Below are 21365 nucleotides of genomic sequence, written 5' to 3'. Positions count from 1 at the left end.
GCCTGGGGTGTGCTCCCACGGAGAGGAGTGTGCTGCCAGGGGTGTGCTCCCATGGAGAGGAGTGTGCTGCCTGGGCTGTGCTCCCAAGGAGAGGAGTGCGCTGCCTGGGGTGTGCTCCCACGGAGAGGAGTGCGCTGCCTGAGGTGTGCTCCCATGGAGAGGAGTATGCTGCCAGGGGTGTGGTCCCACGGAGAGGAGTGTGCTGCCAGGGGTGTGCTCCCACGGAGAGGAGTGCGCTGCCTGAGGTGTGCTCCCATGGAGAGGAGTGTGCTGCCAGGGGTGTGGTCCCACGGAGAGGAGTGTGCTGCCAGGGGTGTGCTCCCATGGAGAGGAGTGCGCTGCCTGGGGTGTGCTCCCATGGAGAGGAGTGCGCTGCCAGGGGTGTGCTCCCATGGAGAGGAGTGCGCTGCCTGGGGTGTGCTCCCATGGAGAGGAGCGCGCTGCCTGGTGTGTGCACTGCCTGGGGTGTGCTCCCATGGAGAGGTGTGCGCTGCCTGGGGTGTGCTCCCATGGAGAGGAATGCGCTGCCAGGGGTGTTCTCCCATGGAGAGGAGTGTGATGCCTGGGGTGTGCTCCCATGGAGAGGAGTGCGCTGCCAGCGGTGTGCTCCCATGGAGAGGAGTGTGCTGCCTGGGGTGTGCTCCCATGGAGAGGAGTGCGCTGCTTGGGGTGTGCTCTCATGGAGAGGAGTGTGCTGCCTGGGGTGTGTTCCCATGGAGAGGAGTGTGCTGCCTGGGGTATGTGCTGCCTGGGGTGTGCTCCCATGGAGAGGAGTGTGCTGCCTGGGGTGTGCTCCCATGGAGAGGAGTGTGCTGCCTGGGGTGTGCTCCCATGGAGAGGAGTGCGCTGCCTGGGGTGTGCTCCCATGGAGAGGAGTGCGCTTCCAGGGGTGTGCTCCCATGGAGAGGAGTGCGCTGCCTGGGGTGTGCTCCCATGGAGAGGACTGTGCTGCCTGGGGTGTGCTCCCATGGAGAGGATTCCGGTGCCTGGGGTGTGCGCTGCCAGGGGTGTTCTCCCATGGAGAGGACTGCATTGCCAGGGGCGTGCTCCCATGGAGAGGAGAGCGCTGCCTGGGGTGTGCGCTGCCTGGTTTGTGCTCCCATGGAGAGGAGTGTGCTGCCTGGGGTGTGCTCCATGGAGAGGAGAGCGCTGCCAGTGGTGTGCTCCCATGGAGAGCAGTGCGCTGCCAGGGGTGTTCTCCCATGGAGAGGACTGCGCTACCTGGGGTGTGCTCCCATGGAGAGGAGTGCGCTGCCTGGCGTGTGTGCTGCCAGGGGTGTGCTCCCATGGAGAGGACTGCGCTGCCAGGGGCGTGCTCCCATGGAGAGGAGTGCGCTGCCTGGGGTGTGCGCTGCCTGGGGTGTGCTACCATGGAGAGGAGTGTGCTGTCTGGGGTGTGCTCCCATGGAGAGGAGTGCACTGCCAGGGGTGTGCTCCCATGGAGAGGACTGCGCTGCCAGGGGCGTGTTCCCATGGAGAGGAGTGTGCTGCCTGGGGTGTGCACCGCCTGGGGTGTGCTCCCATGGAGAGGAGTTTGCTGCCTGGGGTGTGCTCCCATGGAGAGGAGTGTGCTGTCAGGGGTCTGCTCCCATGTAGAGGAGTGCGCTGCCTGGGGTGTGCTCCCATGGAGAGGAGTGTGCTGCCTGGGGTGTGCTCCCATGGAGAGGAGTGTGCTGCCTGGGGTGTGTGCTGCCTGGGGTGTACTCCCATGGAGAGGAGTGTGCTGCCTGGGTGTGCTCCCATTGAGAGGAGTGTGCTGCCAGGGGTGTGCTCCCATGGAGAGGAGTGTGCTGCCTGGGTTGTGCTCCCATGGAGAGGAGTGCGCTGCCTGGGGTGTGCTCCCATGGAGAGGAGTGCGCTGCCTGGGCTGTGCTCCCATGGAGAGGAGTGCCCTGCCTGGGGTGTGCTCCCATGGAGAGGAGTGCCCTGCCTGGGGTGTGCTCCCATGGAGAGGAGTGTGCTGCCAGGGGTGTGCTCCCATGGAGAGGAGTGCGCTGCCTGGGGTGTGCTCCCATGGAGAGGAGTGTGCTGCCAGCAGTGTGCTCCCATGGAGAGGACTGTGCTGCCTGGGGTGTGCTCCCACGGAGAGGAGTGTGCTGCCAGGGGTGTGCTCCCATGGAGAGGAGTGTGCTGCCTGGGCTGTGCTCCCAAGGAGAGGAGTGCGCTGCCTGGGGTGTGCTCCCACGGAGAGGAGTGCGCTGCCTGAGGTGTGCTCCCATGGAGAGGAGTATGCTGCCAGGGGTGTGGTCCCACGGAGAGGAGTGTGCTGCCAGGGGTGTGCTCCCACGGAGAGGAGTGCGCTGCCTGAGGACTGCTCCCATGGAGAGGAGTGTGCTGCCAGGGGTGTGGTCCCACGGAGAGGAGTGTGCTGCCAGGGGTGTGCTCCCATGGAGAGGAGTGCGCTGCCTGGGGTGTGCTCCCATGGAGAGGAGTGCGCTGCCAGGGGTGTGCTCCCATGGAGAGGAGTGTGCTGCCTGGGGTGTGCTCCCATGGAGAGGAGCGCGCTGCCTGGTGTGTGCACTGCCTGGGGTGTGCTCCCATGGAGAGGTGTGCGCTGCCTGGGGTGTGCTCCCATGGAGAGGAATGCGCTGCCAGGGGTGTTCTCCCATGGAGAGGAGTGTGATGCCTGGGGTGTGCTCCCATGGAGAGGAGTGCGCTGCCAGCGGTGTGCTCCCATGGAGAGGAGTGTGCTGCCTGGGGTGTGCTCCCATGGAGAGGAGTGCGCTGCTTGGGGTGTGCTCTCATGGAGAGGAGTGTGCTGCCTGGGGTGTGTTCCCATGGAGAGGAGTGTGCTGCCTGGGGTATGTGCTGACTGGGGTGTGCTCCCATGGAGAGGAGTGTGCTGCCTGGGGTGTGCTCCCATGGAGAGGAGTGTGCTGCCTGGGGTGTGCTCCCATGGAGAGGAGTGCGCTGCCAGGGGTGTGCTCCCATGGAGAGGACTGCGCTGCCTGGGGTGTGCTCCCATGGAGAGAAGTGTGCTGCCTGGGGTGTGGTCCCATGGAGAGAATTGCGCTGCCTGGGCTGTGCTCCCATGGAGAGGAGTGCGCTGCCAGGGGTGTGCTCCCATGGAGAGGACTGCGCTGCGTGGGGTGTGCTCCCATGGAGAGGAGTGCGCTGCCTGGGGTGTGCTCCCATGGAGAGGAGTGCGCTGCCTGTAGTGTGCTCCCATGGAGAGGCGTGTGCTGCCAGGGGTGTGCTCCCATGGAGAGGAGTGCGCTGCCTGGGGTGTGCTCCCATGGAGAGGAGTGCGCTTCCAGGGGTGTGCTCCCATGGAGAGGAGTGCGCTGCCTGGGGTGTGCTCCCATGGAGAGGACTGTGCTGCCTGGGGTGTGCTCCCATGGAGAGGATTCCGGTGCCTGGGGTGTGCGCTGCCAGGGGTGTTCTCCCATGGAGAGGACTGCATTGCCAGGGGCGTGCTCCCATGGAGAGGAGTGCGCTGCCTGGGGTGTGCGCTGCCTGGTTTGTGCTCCCATGGAGAGGAGTGTGCTGCCTGGGGTGTGCTCCATGGAGAGGAGAGCGCTGCCAGTGGTGTGCTCCCATGGAGAGCAGTGCGCTGCCAGGGGTGTTCTCCCATGGAGAGGACTGCGCTACCTGGGGTGTGCTCCCATGGAGAGGAGTGCGCTGCCTGGCGTGTGTGCTGCCAGGGGTGTGCTCCCATGGAGAGGACTGCGCTGCCAGGGGCGTGCTCCCATGGAGAGGAGTGCGCTGCCTGGGGTGTGCGCTGCCTGGGGTGTGCTACCATGGAGAGGAGTGTGCTGTCTGGGGTGTGCTCCCATGGAGAGGAGTGCACTGCCAGGGGTGTGCTCCCATGGAGAGGACTGTGCTGCCAGGGGCGTGTTCCCATGGAGAGGAGTGTGCTGCCTGGGGTGTGCACCGCCTGGGGTGTGCTCCCATGGAGAGGAGTTTGCTGCCTGGGGTGTGCTCCCATGGAGAGGAGTGTGCTGTCAGGGGTCTGCTCCCATGTAGAGGAGTGCGCTGCCTGGGGTGTGCTCCCATGGAGAGGAGTGTGCTGCCTGGGGTGTGCTCCCATGGAGAGGAGTGTGCTGCCTGGGGTGTGTGCTGCCTGGGGTGTACTCCCATGGAGAGGAGTGTGCTGCCTGGGTGTGCTCCCATTGAGAGGAGTGTGCTGCCAGGGGTGTGCTCCCATGGAGAGGAGTGTGCTGCCTGGGTTGTGCTCCCATGGAGAGGAGTGCGCTGCCTGGGGTGTGCTCCCATGGAGAGGAGTGCGCTGCCTGGGCTGTGCTCCCATGGAGAGGAGTGCCCTGCCTGGGGTGTGCTCCCATGGAGAGGAGTGCCCTGCCTGGGGTGTGCTCCCATGGAGAGGAGTGCGCTGCCTGGGGTGTGCTCCCATGGAGAGGAGTGCGCTGCCAGGGGTGGGCTCCCATGGAGAGGAGTGCGCTGCCTGGGGTGTGCCCCCATGGAGAGGAATGTGCTGCCAGGAGCGTGCTCTCATGGAGAGGAGTGCGCTGCCAGGTGTTTGCTCCCATGGAGAGGAGTGCGCTGCCTGGGGTGTGCTCCCACGCAGAGGAGAGTGCTGCCAGGGGTGTGCTCCCATGGAGAGGAGTGCGCTGCCTGGGGTGTGCTCCCATGAAGAGGAGTGTGCCGCCAGGCGCGTGCTCTCATGGAGAGGAGTGCGCTGCCAGGGGTGTGCTCCCATGGAGAGGAGTGTGCTGCCTGTGGTGTGCTCCCACGCAGAGGAGACTGCTGCCAGGAGCGTGCTCTCATGGAGAGGAGTGTGCTGCCAGGAGCGTTCTCTCATGGAGAGGAGTGTGCTGCCAGGGGTGTGCTCCCACGGAGAGGAGTGTGCTGGCAGGGGTGTGCTCCCATGGAGAGGAGTGCGCTGCCAGGGGTGTGCTCCCATGGAGAGGAGTGCGCTGGTGAGTGATGCACGAGTGACATAGGACAACTAGTTAGAAGCACAAAAGGAAGTCTCACCTGTGGCCTGGCGTCTTACATGCGTCTGCCACACTAACGCACACCTCTGAAAGAGCATGGCATACGTACACCTGTGCAAGTCCTACGTGTAATCACGTGGTCCCTACGTGGGCCCTGGTCCCGGGGTCAACGCCACTGCAAATATACCCTACAAGCAGTACATGTGCCGACAGTGCGTTAAGTGGCATTGGAAATCGAGGCTCGGGTGGTACTTAGGGGGTGTGGCCTAAGGACACGCCCCCTAATGAGAGGCCTCCCTCGGTTAAAGCCCTGTGTGCCGCCAATATCGCTTTTAAATACCTATTTGCTTGCAAACGACGGCAAAGCAAGGCAAACACATCCCACCCCTAGTCAATGATGCAAACACTCATGTCATTGTACTTATTTTCCATAACTCACAGTTATGACATAAGTTCCACGAGTAACAGTTTTCAAACAATAGGAAACTTAGATTATTTGTACAAGTGATAAATTAAATACTTTACTGGTAACACGCATTTATTTCTCTATGTTTTATTTACTGTTGTTTTATAAAGCGCCAACTGCGACTAAAGCCCCTTTGTAGCACTTCGAAAGCAAATGGGTTGGTGGAGATGTTGATCCAAAAAGGTTGGGGCGCCCATTGAATGAGTGAAGTGCCATGAAGAGTAAGAGTGGGGGGAGGGCGCTAGATAAGTTCAGAAGCAATGGAGCCATTACCTGCAGGCAAGGAAGGACATGGCCACAGCCGTAAGATCACGGGCTTTCAAGCCGTAGGTCCCTGCAGGACAGCGGGCACGCATTTATTTCCTTAGCATGAGTACTTCTTCGTGGCTTGTTTTAGGGGTGAGGGGGCCATGGGGACGACGATGGGGGGCAGGAGGAATAGGGGAGCTTTTAGAAGGTTTGGAGGGGCTGGTTTTCAAAACCAAAAGTGTCTTGTAAAATGTTATGCCCGCATCTCCCACATTTTCAAAAGTTCACCCGGGTTTAGTCACCAAGAAAAGCACATTAAGCCAGTGTGATCCGCAATTCAGAATATGTGTGCAGGATGCTTGCCACTCCCGTGCTCTCCTCACTTACACGTGTGCACGAGTAAAGCCCATGAAATGCATGCAAGTGATGCACTTGGTGACACCTCGAGTCATTCCCATCTCGGTCCTTAAGTTCCATGTCTTCTCTATTTCTAGGACTGCAGCGCGTGGCACCGGCGAGGAGGCCGCATACTCAATGCGTCCTGTCCTCTTTCTACCTTTCCTATGGTGACCCGTTCTGGGATCCTGGATGTGGAATGCAGAATCCCTAATGCAAGGCGCAGAAGGGAAGGGGGTGCAGGAGGTTTGTCGAGCCCTCCCCCCGCCCCCTGCATTCTGCGCATTTCAGGGATGTCCGGTGAATGCACTCAAGGCATGCAGCCGCCAGTGCGGTGCCATGTGATAATCTCGCCAGGTAGGCAACTTGTTTCCCCTGACCCTAAAATTCCTTCCCTAATATTCTAGAAGGGTATCATTATATATTATTACCCCCAATCTTAGAATATTTGGGAAAAGTGCTTGATTTTCTGGAGGGTGCATTGCAAAGACCTCAGATGGTGGCTGCCATGGACCTCTCTGTGACCGTCCAGCTCCGGGCGACTCTCCTCTTGCACTCGCTCCTCTGCCAGGCCTGCCGCCTGCTGCATGCGAGTGCTGCCAGGCAGAAACAGCACCTTATGGCCTGGTGCTGCTTAAGCTTGCGGGCCCCTTTGTCAATTCTCTAACTCGATCAGTCGGGGCTACCTGCCTCCACCAATCACAGCTCTCCATGCATTCAAAATCTATTATCCGTCTGTCTGTACCGCACCCCCAACAGACTGTTAAACATAAAGGGGTTGGCTATGAAACACCCCAGCGAGGGTCAGATCCGATACTGCCAGTGTTTGGTCTGCCAGGACAGAGTGGGGTGAAGATTACTTGGATACTGGGTGCGGGGTTGAAAGTGGAGTGGGCCCAGTCTCCTAAAACACCATCTAGGCTCAAGTGTTGTTGTCAGCATCTAACTCAGAGGTGTTAAGTTTATCAGGCTCAGGAAGGATAAAAGGCTATGGTGTCTGTATCACCGCGCCAACATTACCATTGCGGTAACAATCAACTCTTCAGGAAGCACCCGACGCATAATGTGGGTGTTCTTGCCGCAATGGACGTGCAGACTGCAACTCACAGTACAGTGCAACTGTTAAAAGATGCCAGCCCAAATACTGGCTACCCACACTCTGTACTGCGCTCCCCTACTATCGAGCTAGGTCCATGCTTTAAACCAAAATGTTACCGGCACTTGCAGTGAGTGCCTTACAGCAAGAATTCTGTACCCAGAAGCGTCAAGGCCGCAAGCTTGCCAATTCCTATCGGCAGTTTGGCTCTAGGCCGATTGGAGTCCGTTTCACTCTTGGATTGGCAGGAAGCAGATTCATTTTCCGCGATGTCACCAGCGCTTGTAGAGCTCAGCGGAATTGAAAGAAGTGGTATTCAGGAGCATTAAAGCGGGAAGCTTGCAATTTCACTCGGCAGATATGCGGCAGCCGAGCACCGCCACGTCTTTAATCAGCCATTTTCAGTAAGCATGATTACTTGCGACAAAGTTCCCAGCGTTTGTGCCATGCACCCGATTTCAAGAAATCTGTACCCAGGAGCATGGAGGTTGGTTGTCTGCAAATTCCATTGGGAAGATTGGCTACTGGTCTGCTCCGACCTTGCTCCACTATGGGGTTGGTACAGCAACGGAGGCGCACTTCTGAATTTAAAGAAGCTGCACTCAGGCGCACTGGTCGTGAGTGATTTAACTCTGGAGATACGCCATAGACCTGCTACACCTGCGCGTGGTCTCACGTAAGTAAGTGAGATCGCTTCGCCCAATGTCACGGGCTTTTGCAGCATGCGACCAATTTCAAAGAATCTGTGCCCAGGAGCATCGAGGTTGGTCTCACGCAACTTGCACTCTACAGATCGGCAACCAGTCTGCTCCGTAGAAACAAAGAGGTGATGGCTGGAAGGTTTACAATGAGCCTTAACCACTGGCATTGCTCTGGGCAACCCTCCAGACCATCGTTCTTCGCCTGCCAAACCATTACAGAAGGGGAAAGACCATATGCAAATCAGGCTTGGTCCCTCCCCAAAAGGGGCAGTCCAGCCCAAACTGCTAGGTCACATCCCTTCTGCACGGGACCACAAGCATCCCAGACATGTGTCGGCCTCGTTGGGCCTCATCAGTGAGGAGTAGCTTGGGTCTCTAGGCCCAGCAGGCACAGGACCCCTGTCTGGCTCTCTTATGAGGATATCGGAAGCAGGACTATTTGCCACAATATCACTGGTACTTGAAATGCTTGCCTGAATTGAAAGATCCTTCCCGGAGTACTGTTCAGGTTGGTAGTCAGCAGCTTACCTCTGCTGGCACGCCTCTGCTCCACTCTAACATTGTCATCCAGCTGGATTCCAGGAAATGCTGTCAGCATATGGGTTGGCATTCCAGAAGACACTGGTACGCACATGCCAGCTTGCCAGCACAAGGTGGAGAAAGACTTCTCACACAATGTATGCTGGGAAAGAGATGTGAAAGGTATGATCAAGATCAAAGGGTCCCCTGGTGGTCTGTCTGCTGGGAAGAGAAGTACGCTCCGCTACCACCAAATGTGCTCGCTGGTGGTACGTGGCTGCTCCAAAGTACAGGGACAAACAGAAACATTGTTGCAAGAGAGCAGGGGTGCCAACCTGCAACCCTCCACATGCTTTGCCCTGCAACTATCACAGGCGTGTCAATCTTTGACCTCCCAGATATGCTGGACTACAACTCCCATCAGCAGTAGCCAGCCAGGCGTGGACTGGCAACCAAAAGTGGCCCTTGAAATGTTTTTCAAAGTGGCCCCATATTACAGATGTTGAGGCAGCCCAACCCCTTTCCCATAAGAACATTTGGAAATAAAATAAGTAACCACACAGCAGAGACCTGTGATGCAGAGGCGCACAGGGACATTTCCAGAGTTCCCTGTAGGACAGTCCACCCCTTTAGCCAGCATAGCCAATGGGGCGAGAATGTGGGAGTCCTAGGCCACAGCACTGGAGAGGGGGATAGTACAGGCCCCTGAAATATGTTACTATCTCACCACTGCCTATTATAGCTGGGGCTAATGGGAGTTGTAGTTTAAAACATCTTGAGGATGGCAGGTACGCCACCCCCATATGTGTCTAACTAAAGAGGACTCAAAGATGTGCACCCTTATGTGGCAGTGACGTGGAGCACCTCTCCACATTACAGCCAAAAGCTCCTCCCTCGGGAAAACACGAGTCGCCACGTGTAAGTTAAGATCACACAGCGGGGATTTCTATTATGTCTTTTACACCAATCAGAATTAATGATCTTTATATCATATAATGTTCCTTCATTATCCACAATTACAAATCAATTGGATATAAAAATTGATTCGACAATACATATATTGCAATTTCAACTGCACAGCATTTCCTGAATGTGACTCCTTGCATCTAATATTTACCAGGACACAGTAAACCATTTAGCCTTTTGAACAGTGCTCTTAAAACTGCTCTGATAATGCATGAAAGTTTCATACTTCCATGTCACAGAGCAGGCTTCTGTGCGCTTGAGCAACACCTTCTCAAATAATAGGGTGTGTGTAATGTACTGAATTAGCTCGTGGCGCTGCCTGGGCCTGGACTCAGATGTGGCAGAGCCCATACGTCACAGCCAAGGCTAAAGTATGCATAAACAGAGGGCGGTCCTGTCCTGCGTGCACTCCCAGAAAGAACCATGGGTAAATAAACACAAAGGTACTAATATTCGAAATGATCAAAAAGAAGTAGTTTATTGCTTTCGTATTGTATTAAACAAAGGTTTCTCGGCCAACACGTGTTTCAACCTATTCAGGTCTTTTTCAAGGCAGGTATGCGACTTGAAAACAATTTCCTGGTGATAGCATTCAGGTTCCAGATCGTCCAGTTGTCATTAAGGGACTGTTGCCCAAGTTTGTTTGCAGATTAGATGAAATGATCAAGGTGTTGGCGACTTAAAGTGAAAGTATTATGTAACGTCAGCAAATAGAAGCTGGGGGGTTAAACCCAGCATATCCTGTTGGGCTCAAAATGGCATATCGCGTGTTCGTGAACAGCTTGATCATTTCAGATGTACTGCAAACGGACTTGATGCACAATTACTCATCCCCCTGATAGGATCCTGTGAAAAGGACTGCACCACAGTAAACGCCATCTACGAGATGATCCAAATCCTGGCTGACCCAACACAGTATTTGCCTAAACGACGAGAAGACAGAGCTCCTCCTAGTAAGCCTGTCAACCCGTCTTACTATCCTTGAACCTCCATATCCTCTTTTTACCATACACAGTGACAAAATTCCTGTCTCCACCTCGGTCAAAACATTGGGCATTTACCTGGATGGATGCCTCGCTGATCATGACTTGCCAGAACAACAACATCACCTCTGCAGAGGCATACGCTACGAAATGTATACTGGCAAGCAGATCCTTCTTATCCTCCACGAACTGGCTCACGGTTGCCCGTGCGCTCGTGCAGTCCAAACTGTGTGATGGTAACGCCCTATGTGGGATCTCGGACAAGAACCTGAATAGACTTCCGTTCATTCAAAACAATGCTCTCTGAGCAGCCCTGGATCTTAGCAAAACCGACCACATCTCCGAGGCAAGGCGGTCGGTCCATTGGCTTCACATCCAGAAAAGAATTACATTTAAAATCCTCTGCATCACGCACCGCTCTCCCTTACCTCGTCCACAGAATCAACAAAATATTCACCAGCCCACCACTCACACTACTCACCGTCAGATTCAGACAGAAATGTGCAGGTGGCTCTGGCTTCCCAGTTGCAGTGGCCAACCTCTGGAACAATCTGCCGGTATGTCCTACCACCTATTTAGAAAAAAACGAAAGACTCACCTGTTCCTCTAACTACAGTCTTGCTCTACATCTACCTGGACTCTTCTCCAATGTGTACTTACCAATGTAACTAGCGCCCAGAAGACAGAGGGCTTGGCATACTGTTATTATAAATACATAAAATAAATAAAAAACAGTTCTCTAGTTCTCTTCCCCCACTACTCATGCAGCCCATTGCTTACTGCCCTCGACTGACTGCCTTCTAAAAAGTCCAACCAACCGCAAACACTACAAACTACACACATCTACCATAGGCCATTGCCACAGGCCTCACCAAAGCACACGAGACACAGGACCTGTGTACTTCTGACCTGCACTTATAACACCACACATGTATAATCAGCCATTGCACTATCAAACTACCAACTCCTCCCCCTTTTCACCCAGAGCCACGTGACGCAAGGTCAACCAGAAATGGCAGAAGGGCACTCTACAAGAGCACTTATTTACTTAAAACCTGAGCAAACCTGCACTAACCCTTCAGATGACAAGTCTAAGCCAGCTCTGTGTGGATTTGACATTGTAGGTAACCTGCACACACACATGAACTCACGCACATACACACCGCCACACACTGCAGCCAGCCTCCGCCCCACTCAGCCCTTTTACAGAGCATTACAGCACATGAAGCAGCAGGGGGGCACATGGCAGATCTGTAGAACAGTCCCTTGCTCGTGTTTCTTTCCCTTCCTGATCCGCCCCGCAGCTGCGCGTGCGCCAGAGGGAGGGCCCCGCCGTGCAGCCTCCACTCGGAACAGGCAGAGAGGCAGGGAGCCGAGCCTCCACAGAGAGCGGCAAGTATTGAGTAGCAGCGGGGGTTCCATGCCGGGGTTCACCTCATAGGCTCACCGGCGGGGAAGAAGCCAGTGTTTCAGCAGATGTTAGAACCCTTTGGCTCTTGCAGCAGAACTCGAGGGTGTGGGGTGGGGGGCAGCGCGCAGCACTTTGGGGGGGCGGTGGAGAGGGTCAGCGCGCAGCACTTTGGCTGCGGCTGGAGCTTGCCGCCCACACTCCCGCCGGAGCAGTGCGAGTGGGATGCAGTGAGAGGCCAGGATTTACCTCCAAAGTTCTGCTGACATAAGAGAAATAAGAGCACTGTACATCCTGTACTGTAGAGGCAGCAAATAAGCTTCTGTACCCCCTGCCCAGTGTCGGTACACACGCACGTGGGTTGCGTGGACCCTGCTAGGTCCGCGCTGTGTTAAATCTATGTCAGAACCGTCATTGCTATGATTGTCACCATGCATTCATTTTGTTCACTATTTAGTTATACATTAATCTATATAATTATTTATTTTGAATGACAGTTCGACCCGTCATGAATTCCAAACATGAAAATAGCAGGGAAAGCGTTGCCTCAGTTCCTTTATTGTATGGGGGAAAAGGATGATATGATATGATAATTTATTTATATAGCGCCTATAAATAATGTGTTTCAAAGCGCTTCAAGCCAAGGGAGGGAACGAGGGAAAATATGACGACTTTCTTACAGGCCATGAACAGTAAGGATGTGAAATGAACTATCGTACTCGGCCTGACACATTTCAGATAGTACAAGAGCTGAGACCTAGATAAGGAACCGAGGGGGAGACTGGGAAGGAAATGGAAACAGACACGCGACTACCGTCCGAGGCCTGACGACATTTCTGGTAGAGCTGAAAAAAACAAGAGGTGAGAGAGAGAGGGGAGCAGAAAGGTAGGGGAGGAACAAAACAAGCGACTATCGTACTCGGCCTGACGACATTTCAGATAGTGCAAGAGCTAAGACATAGATAAGGAAGGGGGGGGGGAGTGGGAAGGAAATGGAAACAGACAGGCGACTACTGTACTAGGCCTGACAACATTTCTGGTAGAGCCGGGAAAAACAAAAGGTGAGGGAGAGGGGTGCAGAAAGGGAGGGGAGGAACAAAACAAACGACTATCATACTAGGTCTGACAACGTGTCAGATAGTGCTGGAGGGATGGGGGGAACACTAAGGTGATGGGGGAGTGACAAACGAGGTTGCTATCATATAAGGTCCAGGGACAATTCTGATAGTGTAAGTGCATAGAAGAAAGTAAGGGGAGGTGATAGGAAAAGGGAGAAGGGAAAGGAGGAGAGAAAAGAGGGTAAGCAGTCAAAAAAAGAGTGGAGAAGCAAGAGGGGAGAGTGAATACAATTGCAGAAGTCAGTAGTAACACAAAATGTTGCAAGCCTGGATACAAGATGGAGATGGGAACAGCATGATTCAGGGCCACCATGAGTACAAGATGCAAAGGAAGTCCAGCATGAGAGTTGAGAAAGGGTGACACACCGTGAATGAATGAAGTCCATAAAAGTCAAATCCAGCATTGGCCACAAGACGGTGATGGTGAAACCAGAAAGTATCAGGACAGACTCCTGTGTGCAGGAAGGGGGGGGGCACAAGGGAACAACACGGGGGCTGGGGGAAGGCAGATGAGCACACTTGGGTAGGCACCAAAAAACCAAAAAACAACAGGTTAAACAAACACTTTCCCCATTTCCCTTAAACACTACAGATCAGGGCATTAAGTGGGCCAGGGCTTGCCAGGGTGGAGCCTTGGCAAAATCCATAAATTGCCATCCGCGCAGGGGTGCTGCCATGCTCTCTCTATCCCGCATAACAGCCTTACTACTGTGCATGGGACCAGCGTTGAACAAGTCACTGTGAATCTAGGAACGCGTTTAGGGAAATGGGATGCTGTTCTCAGTTCAGGGGAGCCCACGCCCTGCACCCAAAGGTGAGGTTCTGCAGTGGGGTATACATGCCTCATGATAAGCAGGCATTTTACTCTTAGGGTGCTGTGAGTGACTAATGAATTGAGCACCAAGCCCAGTGTACTTTGCGCGCTCAAAGGGTTTCCATTCTGAAATCAACCTCACGGAAATAGCGTCAAACATTGCAGTCATTGTTAAGCTCCCAACATGCTTGTTGGTTTTATGCAAAGCTGCCAGCGCCTCCCTCCCCTTTCACGTTGCTGATTTATTTATAGAACAAGGGTGATTTAGTGACTGAGTGAATTGTTGTTCATATAGTGAGAGAGGTTTTTTTTTAATTATTTATAGTCATCAATATAAACCGAGGCAAATCGGTGTTTACACTATGCAGACTGAATGCAAACAAGTCCCCAGGGACTATACTACACATGTCTGCAGGGTCTCATGATGTATTAATAGGAGCAGGAGCCCCTTTTAGGCCACGCCCCCCACAGTTTCGGGCACGCCCCCTCGTTAGAGCCCCTTCTTGATTTGTCATCCCACTTAAAGCACTGCCACAGACCTATGAAAAGCCTCGAATGAGGAATCTAGGGGTCGAGGGTTGACTGGAAATTGCACCATTCTAGTGAAAATGTCTTGTATATCATGGGAGTAAATCAGGCCAGTTCAGCTAGGCCACACATAGCACCGCGCCACCCAGCGGCCATCCCCGGAAGTTCAGCTTCAGGTCAGAGCCAAAGTGCAAGGGATGTTTGCTATGCAAATGAGCTCAAATGGCTGCTTTGAGCTCGAGAAATATTTTTTTCAATGTATATTTGTGTATATTCGAATGTATCTTTACCAAATAGAAACGTTCTTTCTTCCTTTGTTTATTTATTTCTCTATGTAAGCATGTGTTATTTCATTATTTGTACTAATTATTTATGCGTCTGCAGTGATGCACCACCACTATCGTCAATCCTTACAGTTAGTCGTTACTGCAAGTGTAAGAAGTCGTTATCGGCAGTTATTGCCTGTCCACGTGCGCATTTGCTGCATGATCGCAGCTGCGACGCCTCGCGGCCACGGATGAGATTAACGGTGGGGGGAGGTGCGTCGAATCATTCACCTTCCTGGGCATCATTTGGGCAGGTTCCCAAGGAAGGGTAGTGGGCTTCGGATCTGGGCGACTGCCCATCGGGGCAGTGATTGGCCGCCTTCTTCTCATATCGTTGCACACAGAGCGTTAGTTCTGCGTGGCTGATCGCCATCCCCAGGTGTAAGGCGATGACACGCGGACCTTGCCTACCCGCAAGCCATGTAGGTCACCTGCTTCAGCCACATGTTCATGATTGCATGGCATTTCCCGCCAGCACCCGGCCACCCCGGGGGTACACATGCTGACGCTCTTTGCGCCATCTCTCATATCCACACTGGCACTTCTGGCTGGCAGCATTAATGCTACAGTCATCGCCAACTTGTATTGCACAGCTGTCCGCTTTGGTTGGCTCCTCGGGGCTTAGCAAGTGGCAGACCCCCTCTTCTGTTGGAGATCTCCGCACCCCAGGAGCGTGGCACTAAAAGCCGGGATTGTGACACCCCAAGGCAGAACGCACCACCTGGCATTGCCGCCAATCTCTGCACCCGGGCATCCTGCAGAGAGCCCTGTGCCCCATGGCTGTCACATGCATGGCAGAGTGGCACCCGATCTTCCGCCCTCCCAGAAGCCCTCCATTGGCAGGGTGGATGACACACAAATACGGTAGTGCAAGGGTATAAACAAGGGGAGAAAAGAGGGAGAGAAAAGAAAAGAGGAAAGGAGACCTCAGAGGAGAGAGGCACGGAATAAGTAAAAGGCATGAAAAACCGGAAATATAAGCGCAGCGTCCATCTGACCTCTGACCCGATGCACATTCCTGCTGCATCCGTGGAGTGCCATGCACATTCCTGCTGCAACAAGTGGAGTGCCATGCACCTTCCTGCATGCCATACACATTCCTGCTGCATCAGGTGGAGTGTCATGCACATTCCTGCTGCAACAGGTGGAGGGCCATGCATATTACTGCTGCATCAGGTGGAGTGCCATGCACATTCCTGCCGCATGAGGTGGAGTGCCATGCACATTCCTGCCGCATCAGGTGGAGTGCCATGCACATTCCTGCATGCCATGCACATTCCTGCTGCAACAGGGGGAGTGCCATGCACATTCCTGCTACAACAGTTAGAGTGTCATGCACATTCCTGCTGCATCAGGTGGAGTGCCATGCACATTCCTGCTGCAACAGGTGGAGTGCCATGCACATTACTGCTGCATCAGGTGGAGTGCCATGCACATTCCTGCTGCATCAGGAGGAGTGCCATGCACATTCCTGCATGCCATGCACATGCCTGCTGCATCAGGTGGAGTGCCATGCACATTTCTGCTGCAACAGGTGGATTGCCATGCACATTACTGCTGCATCAGGTGGAGTGCCATGCACATTCCTGCTGCATCAGGTGGAGTGCCATGCACATTCCTGCATGCCATGCACATTCCTGCTGCAACAGGTGGAGTGCCATGCACATTCCTGCTGCATCAGGTGGAGTGCCATGCACATTCCTGCATGCCATGCACATTCCTGCTGCAGCAGGTGGAGTGCCATGCACATTCCTGCATGCCATGCACATTCCTGCTGCAACAGGTGGAGTGCCATACACATTCCTGCTACAACAGGTAGAGTGCCATACACATTCCTGCTGCATCAGGTGGAGTGCCATGCACATTCCTGCTTTAACAGGTGGAGTGCCATGCACATTCCTGCATGCCATGCACATTCCTGCTGCAACAGGTGGAGTGCCATGCACATTCCTGCTGCAACAGGTGGAGTGCCATGCACATTTCCTGCTGCATCAGGTGGAGTGCCATGCACATTCCCGCTGCATCAGGTGGAGTGCCATGCACCTTCCTGCATGCCATGCATATTCCTGCTGCATCAGGTGGAGTGCCATGTGCATTCCTGCTGCACCCAGTGGAGTGTCATGGGAAGAAGTTGGGCCTCATTGCAAATATGGCGGTAGTAATGTGGTGGACATTCTTGGAGGTAAATCTGTCACTTTACCACCAATAATCAGCAAAATCAACAGAATAACTGCGGGCAGAATCCCAGCCTGCGGTAATTCCATCAAAATCCCCTTAGAGTTCAAGAGATTCTGGATGTGCACCACCTAACACCGCGGTAAATCCTGGGACAAAGTGGCGATAATGGTAAATGCGCTTGGCGGTATTTCGCCGGATTTACCACCAAAAGTGTAATGCGCCCTTTTCTTGGGGGTTTTGTTCTGTGTCGTTCATTTCGTTCTTTTATCATCCTCCGATAAGAAGACTACGGGATTGAGAGACTTGTTGCTTTTTAGCATCTCAGCTTCACATTTCCTGTTATTCAATAACAGGTGTCACACCTGGCCTTCACACGATCCAAGAAAGCTCTGAGTGTCGCAAAGCCTCCGGGACACGCGCTGTAATGGTTCCATCTTATGGTTTTCATCCGGTCTGCACCATTAGGAAAAGGGAGCACCCGCGCGCGAGTGAGTGTCGGCCTGCACTCCAAGGAGGTCGTGCACCCTGAAATGCTAGACACCCCCCCCCCCCTGCAAGTGAACACTCGCAACCACAGGCGTGTGAAACGCTCCTGCTTCCCAGGGAGCTGTGAGTCAGGGGCCACTCCAAAGCAATGCCCTCACTCAGCCATCCACACACTTGCATGAGTTGCGCTGTGCTGAGCGCATGAGGCTGCGCTATATTTCACCTCGCACTCGCTAATGGTCTGCGCCGGTGCTCATAGTCATGTGACAAACATGCGTAGCTAAGCCTGGTGACCAACTACTCACAGGATGAAATAAGCGCATGGGGAACTAAGAGCGCGAAAGCAAGAGAGCAGAGGCACGCGGGAGGCAAAGGGGGTGGGGGGGAGAGAAGGGGTTTAGAACCAAGATAGGGAGAGATGGAAGCGGCATAAAAACAGGGGAAACAGGGGAGAAAAGAGGAAACAGGAAGTTATAGCACGTGAGTTGGAAGAAGTAGGGCACGATGGGAAGGGGCGGTTGAAATGAGGAGTCCATCTATGTGAGGCAGTGTCTGTCTCCACAGTGAAAGCTGATTTCTATTGCATGAATATTCATTTAGAATTTGAATGCACAATCTAAACTTTCAAAGACCATTACAGACGTGCGAGATATTGTACTGCTAGCACACAGTCACACCATATAGGGTAGTTTGACAGCACTCGCCTATGTGTACAGTGATTAATATGACCTCTGTGGAGTCTGCAACACGGTTAACTTCCCAAACTAGAGCTACTGTTGCTTTCACTTGATTTTCCCACCAATGCGCATATTATGAACTAAGTCAAACGATGTTATTGGGTGACTTTATACATGGTGTGGACAAACGAGTACTAATGTGATTGGTAAAACGAGGTCATGTGGCAGTGTGCATGCAGTGTGCATGCAGTGTGCACGCGTCCTGCAATGCACATCGCTCCCTCGGCCACACCATGTTCTCCTGTGCACAGCTACCAGAAGCCGAGGTCATAACTTAGCAATGTCCAGCAACCCATGCTTGCAGTAACATGACGGACACTCACCTCTCTGTCCCACAGGTAGGGGGCGTTGCACGAAAAGGGCGCGAGCCCCACAGACCCTGCACGATGCATCCAATATGTAAAGAGCGATGCATTCTCCATGTAAGCACACTAAAGGACAAGGGATATCCACGGTCTTGCTTAAAACAAATGTACATTTTAACTTTCTTTTCATGGAAGCAATATATTATAGTCCACATTAATTGGAGGTGAATTTTAACATCGTTATCAAAAACTTGCTGGAAATTCCGCACAACAAGTTTGCAAACGGTCTCTACTGGATCCAGTTGCTGGCATAATGTTTCGGGGCCTCCACTACAGAGAAGTCCAGTTGACAGCATTTTGATCTCAGAATTAGTCATCTGCGTTTTGCGGCATTTTTTGGATTGAATTTACATTTTTCATCAGTCAATCACAGTTTATTTATTTTAACATTCTGTATATATTTTTCTGTATATATGTTGTGCAATATCCAAGGGATTTCCACTAGGAGGGATAACATTGCAACCTTTTAATTCATGAAAGCAATCTTACTGCACACTCAAGAGTTGGACAAAAATACCTTCAATTATGCGACAAACTATATTGGAGAATGACATTTTGAGAATCATTTATGACAATGATCTAAAATGAAAAAGAGCTCTGCATAATTCACATTGTGTTTCTACTTCCCAACATGTTTCTGCACCAGACCAAGAAGCATAAAGCGTGCTGCACTCACCGAACTGTAGAGGTAGCCTTCGCCATTCATGGATGCGTAGAGGCCCGCCTTCACCCCCTGGATGGCGACCACGCGGAGGCCCACGGGGATCAGATTGAAGAGGGCTGCAGGAGAAGATAAAGAAGGCTGACTGTTATCATTTAAGCACTACTTTAGCACCTAGAAGCCACTTTGTGTACACAGACTCAATCCAGCACCAACTTATTAGCCATTCGTGGAAAGCCCTGAATACAAGGTAGTCGCTTCTTAGCACCAAGAGGGCAAAGAGTGTGAGGGGAGTGGAAGAGAGGGTGACAGGAAAGGGAGTGTTGCAGGTGCATAGGGGAAGTGTATAGGGAGTTAATAGGGTATTGAAGCCACATTCACATTTGCTCCAAAAAGATTGCAACGCAAGTGGTGAAGTCACTGAGTGAGCAGTTCGAGTGCACACCTAAAAAGAGGTTGGCAGGAGCTCAGTTTCATCAAATGTCCTGCCCAGTCTCGCAGGAGGAACACTGGGCACAGAGGGCGGAGCAGGCAGATATAGGAAACTCAACGCAGATGGACCTCAGGGATCATAGCATGTGAGTATATCCGCCACATCCGCGCATGAAAATACCTGCAGGGGAGGGACAAGTTTGTTGTTGGTGTTCTTTAAGTTGAAAAAGGAGTACTGAAGAGAGAGAGAAAAGGAGATACTTCCGACAATAGTTGGGGAAGACCGCATCACAGGGCATAAAGCCCAGCCTCCTTCTGGAGGCAGTGAAAGAGATACAAGAAGAGATACCCCATGAAGGGAGGATAGCTCAATGGCAACGCGCAGATCTTGGAAGCAACACCACTCTAGCAAAACTGGTTCGAATCCCAGATCTGTGCTTGAAAACTGACCTTGGGGAGTGAGCGCGTTATAAATACCTGCACTCGCGTGATCCGAATGTGCAAGGCCTAGTCGCATCATTCCCACCTCCCCCAACCCTTGCCTTGTTGCGCCTTGAGACACACACATGTATAGACACATTACAAATGAACAATAAAATAAATATACAGGGGAGAGTGTGTAGAATATGTTTTATTTGAGTTTTGATATTGTTATGGTATATACTACGATTGTAGAGGTGTTTATTTGTGTTGATAGAGTAGCAGTTAGGATTGTTGGAGTTAAGTATTGACTTGATATAGATGGTGTATTGTTGAGGTAAGCTAGGGAGGACATTGTGTTGATATTGTAAAGAATTGTGAGGGGGTGGGAAAAGGAAAGGAATGATGAAAGTGTGTTGAAACAACGATTGTTGAATTTTATTGGTAAATTGAGTTTTTCTTTTATTATAATGGCAGACACCCCCATTGCTCATTTGTGTAAGTCGCTCCCCCACTGCAAGGAAAAGATCCTTAGATGTCATGTACAGTGTGTCAATGATACAGCTGGCAAAATGGTCCAGCCACGGCCTCAAGAAGGGGAACACTCAAGTCATCTGCTTCAACAATGCACACATATTTACACGCTACAAATAAGGGAAGGAAATTACAGAGCAGACAAAGCATACTCAATTTATGGAAGATGTTTGAAAAGGAGCAGATTAAGTATAGGTAGAACGTATAGGTAGAAGAGATGATGTAGGGAGTGTTCAGCCCAAAGCACCTTCTCTCCCTCAACCATGTAATTCGCACTCAACCGTGCCAGGAATATAATCTTTGCAAAATTCCACAGGTTACAGTAATCCCTGATATGTGCCCCCAGAAGTGGAAGTTAACATTAAAGAAAAAGAAGAAGAAGGTGGCTCAAAAAGCATTTTAGCAATACAAATAGAAGATGTTAAACAGTGCTGTTCAGAAGCACAGGTAAAGGCAGCTAAAGAAGAGTTGAAAATGGTGAAAACCATAAAGGGAGGGGATCAAGTAGCAGCAGTCACACCAGACAAATGGGAGGTCAGATATTATTCAAAATAGACAGACAGAAAACTGACAATGACAATGTGAAGGCCTTGGAAAGAGAGAATGAGCAGGAGAGAAGGAGAGAAGAATACAGGAGGGAGGTCAATCCTAGCATTAGTATAAGGATGACAGAGGGCAATAAAGGAGAAGATACCATGAGGGGGACCACTGACAGTGTCAGCAGAAACAAAATAGAAAAGAAAGAATGAGGAGTGTATTTGAGGGAAGGTCTTGGAGGTGTTAGCAACAAAATGCTGTAAGAGGTAGCACGAGAGGAAGATGAGTGCCAAGGTGAAGGGGAGATGAACCCAAGTTCCTCAAAAAATTGTTCCCACAAAACATTAGAGTATCCACTAATAGATTTGCAGGATGACGAGATACTACGGAGTTGGTCCCCATCGCTCCCAGAGCAACTCCCAATGAATTAAAGAAAAAAAGTACCATATGTGAATAGATTAAGGAATTTCCCAGACCTTCGAACAAGCCGCATGGCGATAGCGTTGAAAGGGACAAAGGGTGCGGTTGCGCCGTATGCAAGTCAGGGATG

At 52.4% G+C, this 21365-nt stretch overlaps 1 protein-coding gene across 4 annotated transcripts in view; it reads right to left on the bottom strand.

The window, feature by feature from the left end:
- Positions 1 to 21365, bottom strand: part of FGF12 (fibroblast growth factor 12) — a 1478828-nt gene that overhangs the window by 473146 nt on the left and 984317 nt on the right. For all 4 annotated transcript variants that reach the window (XM_069617438.1, XM_069617437.1, XM_069617439.1 and 1 more), the window contains one exon: positions 18908 to 19011. In XM_069617438.1, the coding sequence (XP_069473539.1) occupies positions 18908 to 19011 (104 nt within the window). The remainder of the gene's footprint in view (positions 1 to 18907; positions 19012 to 21365) is intronic.

Source organism: Ambystoma mexicanum, chromosome 10 (genome assembly GCF_040938575.1).
Source record: "Ambystoma mexicanum isolate Mex_15411 chromosome 10, UKY_AmexF1_1, whole genome shotgun sequence".
NCBI lineage: Eukaryota > Metazoa > Chordata > Amphibia > Caudata > Ambystomatidae > Ambystoma > Ambystoma mexicanum.
The sequence above is the reverse complement of the archived record's forward strand: the minus strand, read 5'-3'. Positions and strand labels throughout refer to the sequence as shown.